General features: G+C 43.3%; 1 protein-coding gene across 8 annotated transcripts; it reads right to left on the reverse strand.

Moving 5' to 3' along the window:
- Positions 1-590: 590 nt before the first annotated feature.
- FOXA2 (forkhead box A2) lies at positions 591-7699 on the reverse strand. 8 transcript variants are annotated; one of them, XM_072634601.1, is made up of 5 exons: positions 7550-7699; positions 5486-5684; positions 5009-5149; positions 3834-3903; positions 591-2576 (listed from the first exon to the last, which is right to left on the reverse strand). In XM_072634601.1, exons 4-5 carry the CDS (start codon positions 3900-3902, stop codon positions 1263-1265), a joined length of 1383 nt encoding a protein of 460 aa, XP_072490702.1. In that variant the 5' UTR covers position 3903; positions 5009-5149; positions 5486-5684; positions 7550-7699; the 3' UTR covers positions 591-1262. The 8 variants fall into 8 exon arrangements, with proteins under 8 accessions (XP_072490702.1, XP_072490703.1, XP_072490701.1 ...); XM_072634602.1 differs by lacking the exon at positions 7550-7699 and adding an exon at positions 5992-6448; XM_072634600.1 differs by lacking the exon at positions 7550-7699 and having other exon boundaries at positions 5486-7468.
- Between the last annotated feature and the right edge of the window lie 8167 nt (positions 7700-15866).

A 15866-nucleotide genomic window follows, 5' to 3' on the forward strand; every position in this document is an offset into this window, starting at 1 on the left:
GTTTTTTTGTTTTCTTTCTTTCTTTTTTTTTACCTGGGTGGACATTTGGTAGATCTGACTAGCTTCATTCTCAATAAAAGGACTCCTTTGGATAGTGAGACCAGGAGGGGGAGGAGTAGAGAAGTCCACTTTCTAATCGCACCTTAAAAACTCCACGTATGCTAAGCCAACTTTGTGATAAATGAACTGGGAAATAAGATTGTCTAAAAATTTTCCAGCATTTCTTTTTTCTGTCCTGAGATGAGCAAAAAAATAAACAAACTTTCCATCTAAGAATGCTTTAAAAGTTCAGACAATTTAGTGCTTAGTGGCTTCTGCATGTTTAAATAGCCTTAGGCCCGTTAAAAACACACACACCAACAATTTCCTAGCAAATATTCTATAGATGTGGTTCTTTTCTGTTGTCATTGTTTTTGACTGCCAGGGTACTTTGTCCACCTGAGCACTGGCATAGATACCATAAAACTGCAGGCTTAAAAAAAGTACCCCTAATCTATTTTCCAATATTTTTTAAAACTTATCTCTGGATTCTAAATTTTTTTGATTTTATTTAATGTAGCAGAGAGGGAGAATAAAATCTGAAGAAAAGATTCAGTGGGGAAAACTGGCAATAACACTTTAATAGAGATTTATGAAAAATCTGGCTCTTCACCACCAGAATACACATTTATAAGCCATAAATAAAGCATACAGGAACCATAAATTAATCAGAGCCAAGTACTGTATTTCACTCTCCCAGGAACATGAATGAGGGGTGGGTCAATTACAACAACAGACCCTCATTTTTTTCTATTTTCATTTTTTTCCCTCTATTTTTTTAAACAAAACAACAGGCACAATCTTTTGGTTCTCAGTTAAAACTACAAGTTTTTACACCAAAATCAGTTTTTTTTTTTTTTATCATCACTCTCTCACAAAGAAAAAAAAAGAGAAGACTTCCCTGCAACAACAACAACAGCAAAAATCAAAATTCAAATGATGCTGGGAGAAGCGGGGGTGTCTAAACAGTAGTGGAAAACTGGAGACTTTAAAACCACTTTCCTTTTCTTCCCTACAGAACAACAGGGAGCCAGGGAGTCAAAAGCTAGGGACAGGAACTGGTGTCCTCTGCAGGTATGGACACATAGCCTTGATTCCCCAACTGCACCTTTCTCTCAGAAAACAACTGAAAAGTCCATAGCCTTCCCTTCTCTTCTTTTCACACCTCTGTAGGCAGAGGTCCTCTTGGCCCCCCTCCCCCCCCCCAACCCCAGGCACCAGCTTTAGGAAGAGTTCATAATGGGCCGAGAATATACCCCTTGGTAATAAGTTGTGTCTCCGGTCAGGGGCGAGGATTCTAAGCCCCCTTTGTTCGTAATGGGGCCCATGGCCAGACTGCCAGGCATGGGGGAGCTGTAGCCAGAGTAGTGCATCACCTGTTCATAGGCCTTAAGGTCCATTTTGTGGTGGTGGTGATGGTGGTGATGGCTGTGGTGATGCTGCTGCTCAGATGACATGAGATTGTTAATGGAGAAGGGGTGATTAAAGGCGTAGTGGTGTTCCGGCTTCAAGTGTGCCTCAGGGGGCAGGCCTGGGTGGTGGGGTGGACCCAGCAGGTGTGCCTGCTGGACTGGGGATGGGGCAGGCTCAGGAGGACTCAGGGCTGCTGGGGTGCCCTTCAGCTCCCCCAAACCGCCTCTCTTGTGCTCTTGGCAGGGGGAGGCGCTGGAGTGAGGGGACTCTGTGCCGGCGGAACTGTCAGAGCCGCTAGTGGGGGGCAAACCCCCACTGCCCTCCCCTAGTGGTGCTTGCTGCCCTCCAGCTCCACCACTTCCTCCACCCGGCTTCTTGCCTCCACCCCCTGGGCCCCCCCCTCCCTCCTTCAGTGCCAACTGTTTCTCGCACTTGAAGCGCTTCTGACGACGCAGGTAGCAACCGTTCTCAAACATGTTACCCGAATCTGGGTGCAAGGTCCAGAAAGAGCCCTTGCCGGGCTTGTCTGGTGAGCGGGGAACCTTGAGGAAACAGTCATTGAAGGAGAGAGAGTGGCGGATGGAATTCTGCCAGCGCTGCTGGTTCTGTCGGTAGAAGGGGAATAAGTCCATGATCCACTGGTAGATCTCACTAAGTGTCAGCATCTTGTTGGGGCTCTGTTGAATGGCCATAGTGATGAGGGAGATGTACGAATAGGGTGGCTTGGCATGTGTGTAACTCCGCCGATAAGTCTTGGGATCCCTGGATCGGTTAAGGCTGGCCTGTCCATACATGGGACTCATAGAGTTCATGTTGGCATACGGAGCAAGGCTGTTCATGCTCCCAGGGGCCTGTCCCCCCAGTGGACTCATGCTGGGGCTCAGGTGGGGAGCCATACCCGTAACCCCTGGGGCGGCTGTGCCCCCCATCCCTGCCATGGCCCCAGCCCCTGGGGACATGCCTGCCAGGGAGGGACTCATTCCAGTTCCCACGTAAGAAGACATATTCATGGAGCTGGCACTCATGTTGGCCGAGCTGCTGCCCATGGCAGCCGACATACTCATGTAAGTGTTCATGCCGTTCATGCCCAGGCCCGCATTCATATTGCTCACCGAGGAGTAGCCCTGTGGAGACACCAAGGAAAGCAGGGAGGGAGGGAGGGAGATAAAGAGAACAGGGAAGGGAGGAATGAAAAAAAACGAGAGGGGGAAAGGGGACAGAGTATTAACACAGAGATGGACCACACAGGCGATTTTTCTCCCCCGAAGCGCTAGAAGCCCTTCCACCCCTCCAAAGTCTCCAAGGAAAGTGCCAACTAGGCATTGAGCTTCCCACGTTCCGTTCGTTCTCTTTCCTTTACTTTCCTCCTGCTCAGGAAGAATTCTAGGCGACTACCTAGGGCAGCCACCACCCGACCGGCCTTGGCAACAACTTCAGCGCACAAAGCGTCCCTTGATCGCCCGGAGGTGGTGTATGGAGGGAGGCATGGGAGCTGTGAGCAGTGGCCAGAGGCTTTTTACACTTCGGATGGGTCTGGTTAATCACCCCAAATTTAGCACAGAGATGATCTTTATTTCCCACTCGAATGTCTTTTAACATTCCCCGCCCCCCCCCCCCCTTAAAGCCACCCCAAACTCAATGAACCGCATCTAGAAACCCAGCTTCCAACTGGAATCCGGAAAAAAAAATCCCATTTCGCCACCCAGCAACCGAAGCCTGCAAAAACGCCGCTCGGCTAGGGCCAGGGGCACTGACTTGGGGTTACCTGGTTTAAAAGCAGTCAGAAGTCTTTCCCCTCCCTCCCACCCCCTTCCCAGGGGCTGAAGCTAGATAATTCAAATCTGAAAACAATCAAATTGCACTTATTCCAGGGTATGGAGAACAATGCAAACTCTTCCTCTAGTGAGAAATCTTAAACTTTCTTTTTCTTCTTTTTCTATCCCCTTTTCGGTCCTCTTCTCTTCCATCTACCCACCTTCCCCTCCCCTCCCTTTATTCGCCCTCCCACCCCCTCCCCAACCGATCCCTGCCAAACACAACTTTGTTAGGATAGTGTGGCTCAGCCACGGAAGAGGATTTGGAGGCGCCACAAGTCAATATTTGATCACAAAGTTAATATTATCTCAAGGCTAACACAGTGTCGTATAAAAAAGAGACCCATTTTAGCCTAAGGAGGGAGGAAAAGGAGGCTGTAGCGAGAAGTTGGGGGTGGGGAAGGCGGTGCTAGGGGTGGGGGTAGTAGTGGTGGCGGCAGCCGCTGAAGTTGGGGAGAGAAACTACCGCCGTCACCAACCACCAGCAACTACCACCACTCCACTGAATCCAAAAAAAGAAAGGAAAAAAAGAAAGAAAAGAGCGTGAGAGAGGAGAGAAGTTCTTACCTCGGGTTCTCCATAGTAGCTGCTCCAGTCTGAGTGCTCGTGCCCTTCCATTTTCACAGCTCCCAGCATACTGGAAGCAGAGTGCATGGCAGTTTAAAATTTAACAGCCACAACAAACGACAAGCAATCAACCCCCCCCCCCCCACCCCACCCCTTAAAAAAAAAAAACAGGCAAGCCACCCTCCCCTCCCTCTCCCTCACACACACACACTCTCTCTCTGGTTAACTCCCTCTTTCTCCTGCTGCCGGAGGTGGTGGTTTGAAGGGGGAGGGAGGAGTGGGCTTGGAGAGAGGGTGGAGGAGGGAGAGGAGGAAGAGGAGGAGGAAGAGGGGGAGGGGGAAGGCGGAGGTGGGGGGAGAGTGTGCTGCTGTAGGTGTTGAGGCTGCTGCTGCTGCTGTTGTCCCGGCTCTTTCTGCTGCTGCCTGGGTGGGTGGCAGTGGCTAGCAGTGAAAAGATGCCCTAAGGCGACGGAAAACCCTCCACATGAAGAGGGGGAGGACGACCAGGAGGAGGAGGAGGAGGACGAGTGCTGCAGTGACGTTAGTGCCTGGTGATATAGCACAGCGCGCTGGGGCTGGCCTCCAATCCCCAGGTCCCCGGCAGCCTATTTGAATAATCAGCTCACACCTAGGCGTGAGGCTGAGAGCTTCTGCCCCCCTACCCTACACCTGCCCCTTAGCAAAAGCAGGACCGCCTGAATAGCTACCACTCCATTCCAGCTACAAGGAGATTATCCCAGAGGCAGGAAAGGGGAAGGGAGAGAGAGAGAGAGAGAGAGAGAGAGAGAGAGAGAGAGAGAGAGAGAGAGAGAGAGAGAGAGAGAGAGAGAGAGAGAGAGAATTCTGATTGTCCTCTCCCCCCCTCCCAATTTGTAGGCTGGCTCTAAAATAAGGGGGCAAGGTAGCGGTAAAGGGGGGCCAGGGCCCCCGGGAGCTGGTGTCTGGCTCCTGGGCAGCAGTCCCATGGTCATGCTTCTCTAGGCTACTTGGCACGCCTGGCTTGAGCTTGCCAGTCGCAGAGACTGGCTCCCGGGCTTCTCTGAGAAGCTGCTTATAAACCCTGGATTTATTTATTCCGGGTTTCTTTGCTCTGAGCGATCATTCCCTGTCAAAACAACCCGACTAAGGAGTAAATTTGCAAAGCCCTGTCATATTTAGAAAAACTGTTTACACACCTTTAACTCTCCTGCTGCTGCTCCTTGGAGGGACCTCCCTATTACAATTAAGACCCCAAGCAGCCACTTATGGTGCATGGTGGGAACATTTTCTGCCTCGGAACCCGGCCGCTGAGGAAGGCCAGGGGGAGAGGTCTGGTGCTGGGTAGAGAGGAACAAGTCTCAGTGCTTTAGAATCGTAGATTGTCTGACATTCAGAAAAGCCTGTTGCAAGGTTACTACCCAGTCACAACCAAGGTACCCACAGCGTTTCGTAACTAAAACAAACCGACAAGGGGAAGAAATAAATAAGCAAACAAATCTCACGGAAATAGACTGGGGCCATAGGAATGTTCTTCCCTCTGGTGTTCTCTCCTCCCTCCCAACCAGCAGAGATTAAAAAGAGAGAGTGAAAGAATCCCCCCCCCCCCCCCCCATGCCTTCTTTGCTCTCTGTTCCAGTCGCCCCCTGGCACTACGTATTATTCTTTAGATTTACCAGGTCACACAGTCAGCCCTAGAGTTGCAGGAACCAACCCAGTTCAGCCAGGCCACGGAAACTCATTCTTTGGAGCCCAGACCACCGTCCAGCCGAGGGAGCGGGGACTCCTCATAAACCTCCGCTTTCACATCCACCCCTCCCAGAGCCCAAGGTCTGAAAATCCGCCTACAGTCGTCTCGGCCAATTTCTGCAATCCCTGCCAGAGTCGAAGACAAATGGAGATCAATAGGTGATAGGAAGTTAAAATATTAGGTGAAGAGATAGACAGACGCCAGCAGACAGACGAAATGGGAGACATCTCATTGATATAAGTGTATGACGAGTACCGATAGATATAGACCGTAGTAGATTGCACAGAGGTAGTCAGATAGATGGTGGACAAAAAGCACGATTGATAGATACAGAGGTGGATATAGGTGAACAAAAACCAAGATGGACAAGGGGACGACACACGGAGAAAAGCCCTTAAGCCAAGTGGCCAGCAAAAGAAGAAGGGCAAATACCCGTCAGTTCAGTCCACATGCCCTCAGCCGCTCTCCCGCTTGCAGTGTACAGACCCCCAGGCAACTTGGGACCTACACCATTGCGATAGAACCAGTTTACAGTCGGAAATATTTAAACCAAAAGCAGTTTGCCTAGTGTATCTGAACATCTGCACACATTTCTAGGAGAGCCTCTAAGCGAGGGCCAATCCGTTGGCCCCAGAAAAGTCCAAGGTCCCCCCCTGAAGCTGTGCGGACCTTCTTGGAGCCCTAGAACTGGGTATTCTTCCCCGAGCCTAGAAGTGCCAGAGGGGTCCTGCCGGTAATTACCATGGCACTAGGGGACCCATTAGGGTGGGTGACTAGAGAAAAGAAATGGAGCATATATCAATACTCCCACTATTCACAGTTACTAGAGGTTAAAGAGTGAAAGCTGCTGGAAATAAAACTGAAATTGTAGTCAGGGCAGAGGTAGGTCCAAATCTCACCTCTGACACTGACACAACACTAGTTGTGTGACCATGGAGAAAACACTTAATTTCTCTGAATCTCAATTTCCTTTTCCCTAAAATTGGTACAATAATACCATCTCATTAGGTTATGAGGAGCAAATGAAAAAATATACATAAAGAATTTTGGCATACTTTTAAAATCTCTGTACAGAACATCCTAAGTCTTATAGTGTAGTTGAAAGCCATCAGCTTTTAATGGTGCGCTAACACTTCTGGGACACTTTACGTTATTCTTAAAACACAGGGCCTCTCCATAGAATTTCGAAGCGGAGTGTGGGCACTATATGTTAAGTATAAAGAAAAGTGAGTTCACATAATATATACTTATAGTGAAAACCTAGCTAAACCTGGACATGTTATATGCATAACTCTAAATAAGTGTATTAGGTGTTTATGCTCATATATAGGTTCCTATCCCATGATTTCTTTGCTTTTGAGAACTGCTCCTGAAGAAATTCCCTCCAGGTATGCAGACTTACAACTCCACTCTAATTTAAAACTAGATAATTATCTTTGAATACTGAGAAATTAATGCAGCTTGGATCAGTTAGAATCAAGACTTCAACTTCGGACTTTCTGGCTCGAAGCCAAATTTTCTCTATATGTTACAGTATACTTGTATGTTCAGAAACTTGAAACATTAGTAGATTCACTCTTGTAAAAAAAAAAAACAAAAAACAAAACTAGAATTACCAAAAACTGCCTGCTAAGCCCTTTTCTTACTGACTTCTACTTTCAGAGAAATGATTTCACAAATAGAAGCTATCACGCTATCAAAATCAATCTGCTCCCTCTAGGAACTCTTTTTGAACCTTCCCCCCACCCCCTCCCTACACCCCTATGTTGACAATGAGTTAGAAAAGAGAAAGTAAGGAGAGAACTGGGAAAAAGAACTGAGAAGTGAAGGCACAGACCACCACCAGCTCTGCGTTCTTTGGGAGTCTTGTTCGATCCCCAGGGTAGAGCTCTTTCAGGAGCCCCCGAGAAAAAAGGCTTGTCCGCTAAAAATAGAGGTCTAGCGCCCCCTGTCGTCCATTCTCCCTGGACACAGAGCGTTTCTTACTCACCCCTGGCCACCGGCTTGAGGACTGGTTTAGGAACCTCTTTTAGTTTGTGCGGGGGCACCAACTCCTCCTACCCAAGATGGTCAGATCTCTTGCGTAGACTCTTAAGATATCCGTTCTATGCTGGGGCTTCTTTGTACCCTGTTGGAATCCTGTGCAGGCCAGAACCAGAACCCACCCTGGCGGGCGTCCTGTTCTTCTCTCCAGGGGAATTCCAGCCCTCACCCCACCCCCCATCCCACCCTCGCAGTGGAGGAATTGGCAGAGGGGACCGTGAGTCCTGAGGGTTACCGCCGGCAAGCAGAGCAAGCAGGGAGGTAATAAAATGTATCCTCGCTTCCTAAAGGAAAACAAGGTTGTTGGTTAATGGATGCTGCTCAGGGAATAAATATCCCGCGTGAATGAAAGGGAGAAAAAAAAAATAAAGTTCTGAACCCTGTTTCTTCCCCCAATACACTATGTTTTGGGAACCGACAGTTCCTTAGGGATGGTCAACTCCCTTTTTCGTTGGTTTTGGTTTCGGAAGCTCTATTCGGTGTCTGGCTCGAAAGTCTCAGTCTGAAACTCGCAAATGACTTCCTCCATAGACTTTCTATCCGGGAAAGGTTTCTCTGGAAGGCAGCAACGAGCAGACAAATTTACTCTTAACTTTATTGACTGATCGGACTGACTCCAGGAGCTTCTTTTTTCGTTTTCCTTTCCTTCCTCTATTTTTACTATTTTTTTCTCTCGTTTTCTCTCCTCTCCCTCTTTTCTGTTGCTCTCCTTTTCCTTCGCTCCTGCGTTCCTTCCTTCTTTCCTTCCTTCCCTTTTCCTTTCCTTCCCTAGTCTCACTGAATTCCAAGATGTTTTATAATGTTCAGTGCCTTAGAGGAAACACGATGCTGACCACATTTATGATTTTATTTATTTTTCGTTTTCCAACCTTCATTTTGCCATAAGTTTCAAACACTTAATATATACTTCATTTTATGTTTACATTGGAAATAAAAATGTGTATCCCTCATCTTAGTTTTTTTTATCTCTTTCCTCCTGGAGCCTTTCTCCAGTATATAATTACTTAAAACGTTGTCCAAATACTTTCAGTGGATCAATCATCAAAGCAGCTCAAATCTCTGCCATTTATGAATGTGAAGGAAACATATTATTGCAAATTTCAGTGATCTTTTTTGAGATAGCACAGTCACTTCTATAGTTATCACTTCGACAGTTGATGTTGAGGCAAAGAAGACAATGATAACTTGCTGAATTTTTATGAAAAAGATCTTCAAACTTGCCAATAAACATTCAATTCGATAACAATCGGACACTTAGAGAAGGATAGCATATGGTTTGGTTTTGAGCAGAAATAAAGCAAATGCTTTTTTGAATGCTACCTTTCTGCACACAACAATGGTATAATATTATTGCTTCATACCTTAGCCCATATGGTTCACTCATTTTCTGACAAATATTCATGGCATATCTGTGATATATTCCCATCTCCCCATGAAGTCTTGGTCACAATTCTGAGACTGGGGATGTGGGTCAATTCTAGAAGGCAATTAAAAAAAATTAGAAGATGTGAAAATCAAGAACTGGATGTAGTAAATTGCAATCTCCTTGAGGGCAGGGACCTTTCTTTGGAGGGCCATTCTTTATATCTCCAGAACTTAACACAGTGATTACTTAGCACATAGTAGGTGCTTGATAAATGGTTGTGGACTGACTCTCAAAGAAGCAATAATAAAATGTTAACTTGTCTGAGAATAAGTTGCATGATCTCTGTACAAATATCGAAGTCATCTGTTGATTTCACTTGTGGTATCAAACCATTTTGTCCACTTAGAGCTGGCTCTTAGAAAAGTCTAACCAAATTATAGGTGTGGATATTTTGAGGAGTAGTTCTATCTGTTTTGGGTGTTTATTAAATCTTTACATGACAAATTACATATCTGTGTAGCCAAGTAGATAGAGTGTTTGACCTGGAGTCAGGAAAACTCACTTTCTTGAGTTCAAATCTGGCCTCAAACTCTTACTAGCTTCGTGACCCTGGGTAAGTCACTCAGCCCTGTTTGCCTTAGTTTTCTCATCTATAAACTGAACTGGGGAAGGAGATGGCAAACTACTCTAGTATCTTTGCCAAGAAAACTACAGATGGGGTCACAAAGAGTTGGACTGAAATGACTGAACAACATTTTTTCTCCATAATAGATAAAGTCTCATTTGATGAGTATTTTTTTCTAGCAAAAAAACAACTAAAAATATTTCCTTATCTTATGTGTATAAAGTTGAACCTTACTCAGTATGAAGTCCAGAATATCAGTCAAACTAGTTGCATGGATGTAGTTAATAGGAGATTATTATCTGTATGCATCAAACCTATCTCTTCTCCTGTTGAAGACCTTTGAGGAAAGGAACTATTTTTCATTTTGTCATTGCATTCCCAATACCTAGGTACCCATAGTACCTTGGCATATACCAGGTACATATTACTATTTTTTTTTGAATTAAGCTTAACTTACTAAAGACCATAGAATGATAGATTTAATTCTAGAAGGGACCATGGTGGAAGTCATCTAGTCTAACCTCTCCATCTAGTCTAACCTCTCTACTTCTATATGAAACTTCTATATGACACTTTTTTTTCTGTCCTGAATTGGAGGTAAGTTTTCATTAACAGCCTAAAATGCATAGAAGAGGCAGGTTACTTCTTCTATGAAAGGGAAAAATTATATATGCACATACATATATAGGGATATATGTATGTATATACACATATATATGCACATATACACACATGTATATACAGAGATATGTGTATTCTTATATATGCATATATTTCTAATACAAATATCATTTTAGGCAGCTAAATGGTGGAGTGCATAGGGTGCTAAGCCTAGAGTTAGGAAGACAGTTCAAATCTGGCCTCAGACACTTATCCATTGTGTGACCCTGGCTAGTCCTATAGCCTTAGTTTGCCTCAGTTTCCTCACCTATAAAATGGAGAACATAATAGCATATATCTGTCAGGGTTGTGAAGAGCAAATGAGATAATATTTATAAAACTCTTAACAGTGCCGTGTGTGTGTGTGTCTGTATATATGTGTATATATATATGCCTATATTTGCACAATATGCCTATCTCCTTCCTTTATCCTCACAACAAACCTGTTAGCTCCTTGAGAGCAAATACAATTTCATTTGTGTCTTTTCCCTAGGGTCTAATACCATGTTCTGTACACAGTGAGTGTTTAATAAATGTTTATTGGATTAAATGATCTATGGACTGTTATTTGAGTGGTGAAACACTGGTCTTCTGACTGTGTTTCCAGTGCTCGGTCCATTCTCTCAGGCTACATTTCTATACTTCTAGAACTTACAAATTCTAAAGACCTATTCCCAAGGGGGTTCTAAGTTTCTGATTTCAAGTACAGGAATGTGTTTTAAAAAGAAAAATATATATTTAGTACCAGATGAGAAGTTCTCCAAGATGATTACTTATTCAAGCTCCTAAATAAATCACCTATCATTCCAGACTATCCTGACAGGAGATGCTTAGTGAATACCATGTATATTGAATATTTTCAGCCAGGCAGCAGGGATTGTTGATTGTCAGATCTGTTGTACATGTAACCCCAAGGGAATGGTTTGATTCAAAATGAAAATAAAACTGAAGGGTTTCCCTCTGCTCTGGTGTGTGTGTGTGTGTGTGTGTGTGTGTGTGTGTGTGTGTGTGTGTGTGTGTGTGTGTGTAGAGATGTGTGTGTGTCCAGTGTCAAATGGTGTGTTTAAGGATGGGAAAAAGAGTTTTGACTGAAATGTTTGTAGTGAAAGATTTTAATTTTTCATCTATTTAGGTTAAAACATCAGTAATATCATTAAAAACAGCTACAACAATTAGTAACCAAAACCCAATAACAAAGAGCTCAGAGAAGAGGAAGGACAAAGCTAGCTTTTGGAAGGGATGTAGGACAATCCTTTCTGGAACTGTGAACTCCACAGCAATGCAGTGGAGGGTCTTAGGGACAAGGAGAAATAACTATCTTCAAGCAATACCTTAGCCACAGAGACCCGGCGTGAGCCAGGTCTGTAGTCTTTGCATCTGTTCCTGGATATTTGGACTCTGAATTAATGAAAAGGAATGTAATGGTCATGGTAGCTGTGGTGGTGGTGTGTGTGTTTGTGTGTGTATGTATGTGTGTGTGTGTGTGTGTATATATATATACCTTTTCTTAGGGAAGAGAGGATGTTTCCACACCTGTCCTTTACCCATTACCCTCCACTTAAGCCTCAAATAAGGCCTCCTTCCTCCACAACTAATTGGATGTAAATTGTCCGTGAGGGCAGTTCAGTATCTTGTCTGCATGCCACCTGGCTCGATCTCAGTCATCATTGCCCCCCACTCTCAATACCATCACCTCAAGTCCCCACCCCAGCTTCCAGCTGTGTGAGTTAAGGAGCCATTCTCACAGCTGGGACTGAGGCAGAGGATAGGGGAACTTCAGACTCCTCTGGCAGAGGAAGTTTGGACAGGGGGAAGGGGAGGTTTGGTAGGAAATGTGGAGAGAGGTGGGGGTGAGGGAGAAAGAGAGACAGAGGGAGATACATGCAAACACAGACACAGATATAGAGACAGACATGGACAGAGACAGGAACAGAAAGATAGAAGGAAAAAGAGACACACACACACAGACACAGAGACACACACAACACACTTGAGACAGAGACAGAAAGGAACAGAGAGAGATAGAGAGACAGAGGGAAATAGATGGGATGAACCAGAACCAGAGAAAGAGAGACAGAGACAGATATACAGAGAGAGAGAGAGACAGACAGACAGACAGACACAGAGAGAGACTCTTTCACACACAGATACACAGACAGAGATGAAACAGACAGAAACAGAGAGGGAAACACAGAAAGAGTGAAAGCGAAAGGGGGAGGGGGGAGAGAGACAGAGACAGAGAGACTGAGAGAAAGAGAAATCCTTAGTCTTTCTTCAGGATCACAAAGCCAGTATGTTAACTTTAGCTAATTGAAGGTTCAAAATAAATCCCTTCTTCATCTTCTGTTTCAGACCTTGCTCCCAGAAGCAAGTAGATGCTTGATCTTTCTGAATGTAGCATCTCCATTTTATTATAATGTTTTCCTCAGTGGTTATGATAAAAACATTCATTTTCATTCTGTAGGGCTCTGATTGTAAGATTACACAGAAATGTGGAGTTGAAGGGGGTTTTAAAGACTGGTCTGTTTTTACAAATGAAGGAACTGAGGCTTAAAGAGGTTAAATTAATGAATATTTTGGGCTCTATCCATCTTTGCTTTTATTAGTCTGACTTTGTAGTTAACCAAAAGAATATAAGTCAAAATTCAGTTTAATTAAATTTCAATCAGCAAACATCTATTAAGAACCTACTCTACACAAGGTACCAAACTGGGCACTGGGGAGATAGACACAATAAATGAAACAGTTCCTGTTTTCAAGGTACTCACACTATACTGAGTGAAATACGAGTAAGCACACAGTCTCTGAAAAGTAATGCAAAATAATTAGATGTCTAAAGGTCTGGAGTTCAGTCCCAATTCTGTCACTTTGGCATTATAATCTAGAGTGAGTCATTTAATCTTTGTAAATCTTAAAACTCTTACATAAATGAGATGTTATTACTAATAAATCTTCTGGAGACTGGGCTCTAGTGGGGATAGGTAGTTGAACTAGACTAATTCTAAGGTCAGGTTCTTTTTTTTTTTTTAATATTAATTTTATTTATTTTCAGTGTTCTACAATCACTACCATATAACTAAGATTTTTTTCCCGTACCTCCCCCCTCCCTCTCTCCTCCCTCCCTGAGACTGCATACAGTTTTATATAGGTTCTACACATGCATTCCTATTAAACACATTTTCACTATAGTCATGCTGTGTAGAAGAATTATAATGAATGGGAGAAATCTTATAGCAAACCAAAACGTAATACACACAAAAAAATGACCTACTATATTCTGCGATTGACGTAGTTCTTTCTCTGGACGTTGAAGGCATTTTGCCTTAAAAGACCATTGGGAACTTTTTTAAGTCCTTGCATTGCTAGGAAGATCCAAGTCTATCAGGAAAAACTCTTTCACACTGTGGTCGTTGCTGTGCACAGCATTCTCCTGGCTCTGCTCCTTTCTCTCAGCATCAGATCATATAACTCTTTCCAGGCCTCTCTGAAGTCTTCCTGTTCATCATTTCTTATAGCACAATAGTATTCCATTACATTCTCATGCCATAATTCATTCAGCCATTCCCCAGTTAATGGACATCCCTTTAATTTTCAGTTTTGGCTACCATAAAGAGTGCTGTTATAAAAATTTTTGTACATGTGGCACCCTTTCCCATTTTTATGATCTCTTAAGGATACAGTTCTAGAAGCAGTATTGCTGGGTCAAAGGGTATGCATATTTTTGTAGCCCTTTGGGCATAGTTCCAAATTGTTCTCCAGAATGGTTGGATCAACTCACAGCTCCATCAACAATGTATTAGTGTTCCAACTCTCCCACATCCTCTCCAACATTTATCATCTTCCTGTTCTGTCATGTTTGCCAATCTGATAGGTGTGATATGATACCTTAGAGTTGTTTTGATTTGCATCTCTCTAATCAAAAGTGATTTAGAGCATTTTTTTCATATGATTATAGATATCTTTAATTTCTTCCTCTGAAAATTACCTGTTCATAGCCTTTGACCATTTATCAATTGGGGAACGACTTGCATTTTTGTAAAGCCAAGTTCTTAAACTCTTTTGCATCATGAACATCTTTGGCAGTCTAGTGAAGCCCATGGATACCTTTTTAAGATAATGTTTTAAAATGTGTAAGGTAAAATATTGTTGTTCATCTTTGGTTTTCAAAGAGGATCAATGACATCATGAGGGTGATATCTTGTGAGTGAACTGGATTTGAATGAAGCAGAGCTGAACAAAGTCAGCATCAAAGATGAAATATAAAGGATTACAAAAGAAGCCAACGATATTGAAATATAGGTTCTCTGTGTGTCTGTTTCTGTTTCCCTCTGTCTCTCTGTCTCTATCTCTGTCCCTGTTTCTGTCTCTGTCTCTCTGTCTCTGACTCTCTGTCTCTACCTCTCTCTGTCTCTGTCTCTCTCTGTCTCTCTGTCTCTCATTCTCTTTAAAGTAAATGGACTGCAGGTTAAGAACTCTGTCTCTAATTTTTCTTATAAATCTATGCTCCAATGATTTTATAATCTCCCTCATTTTAGAAGGGGACAACATGGTGGTGCTGAAATTATGTTAATTGGAAGCCAGAAGTTAATTATCTTCCAAGCAAAAAAGAAAGGCATGTCAAATGCAAAACATATATCAGGAAACGTCCAACCAAGTCCTTTTAAGAATGTTTCTCCTGAAGGAAGAGTGGCCCCAGGGAGCATTTATTTTGTATTTTGTTCTTGCATACCTCTGGCTCTAAAGAAGCCAAACTTCAGTAGTCCATGAAAGCAGTACTAGGACTTCTGTTGGCAAGTGAAGGAAGTCTGTAATGACCATCTCCCAGACAGCACCTGCACCTCTTGATGGATCCCATTATGCATTTGAAAGACAAAACAAAATAAAAGAAAAAACACTTCCTCTTAGGTTATCAATTCATATGTCAAATTAGGTTTGAACTTTCCCTTTTGAAAGAAGTTAGACTTCTTGGAATGAGAGTCTGAGGATGAATGTGATCTTTATTTTGTAATCAAAATGTTATCTGGCCCTGAACGGGGGTGGGGGTGGGGCAATGGGAAGTGTTTCCTTCTTAACCAATAAGAAAATGGAAAAGCTTAATACCAGTGAAGAGGTGCATATACCAAGACACACAAGGAAAAAATTAACTTTCTCCACCCCAACCCTGAAATCCAAATAATTTCCTCAGTTTTTAAAGTGTCCATTGTCTTAAATAGAATCATATATTTAGAACCAGAAGGACCTTAGATATCATCTATTCCAAATTCCTAATTTTACATCTAAGGATTAGGACAGAAGAGTCAAATTTGCCCAAGGTCACATGAGTAGTAACTAGAAAACCCAGGTCCTTTGACTACAGAGCCAACTATCTTTTTTCTTTCACTCTTTCCACTACAGTATTTTTCCTATAAATAATTAAAATTCCACCTGTACAAAAGAATGTGGATCATTCCTTATATTTTGATATAAAACTATGAGAGCTCTAAGAATCTCAAATGAACATCCCTCCCTTTTTTTTTCCTTTTATGTTGCTCCTGTTACCGATAGAAATTTGTTTTTCCTTTGGGCAATGTAAATGACACTTCATGAAAAAGGACGTTCGGTTGGGGGAGCATT

Source organism: Notamacropus eugenii, chromosome 1, assembly GCF_028372415.1.
Source record: "Notamacropus eugenii isolate mMacEug1 chromosome 1, mMacEug1.pri_v2, whole genome shotgun sequence".
In the NCBI taxonomy this organism is placed as follows: domain Eukaryota; kingdom Metazoa; phylum Chordata; class Mammalia; order Diprotodontia; family Macropodidae; genus Notamacropus; species Notamacropus eugenii.

Coding starts and splice junctions, on each gene's coding strand:
- FOXA2 (XM_072634599.1), bottom strand. CDS start 3,920: ATGCACTCTGCTTCCAGTATGCTGGGAGCTGTGAAAATGGAAGGGCAC. Junction 2,577..3,833: donor GCTACTATGGAGAACCCGAG/GTAAGAACTTCT, acceptor GTGTCTCCACAG/GGCTACTCCTCGGTGAGCAA.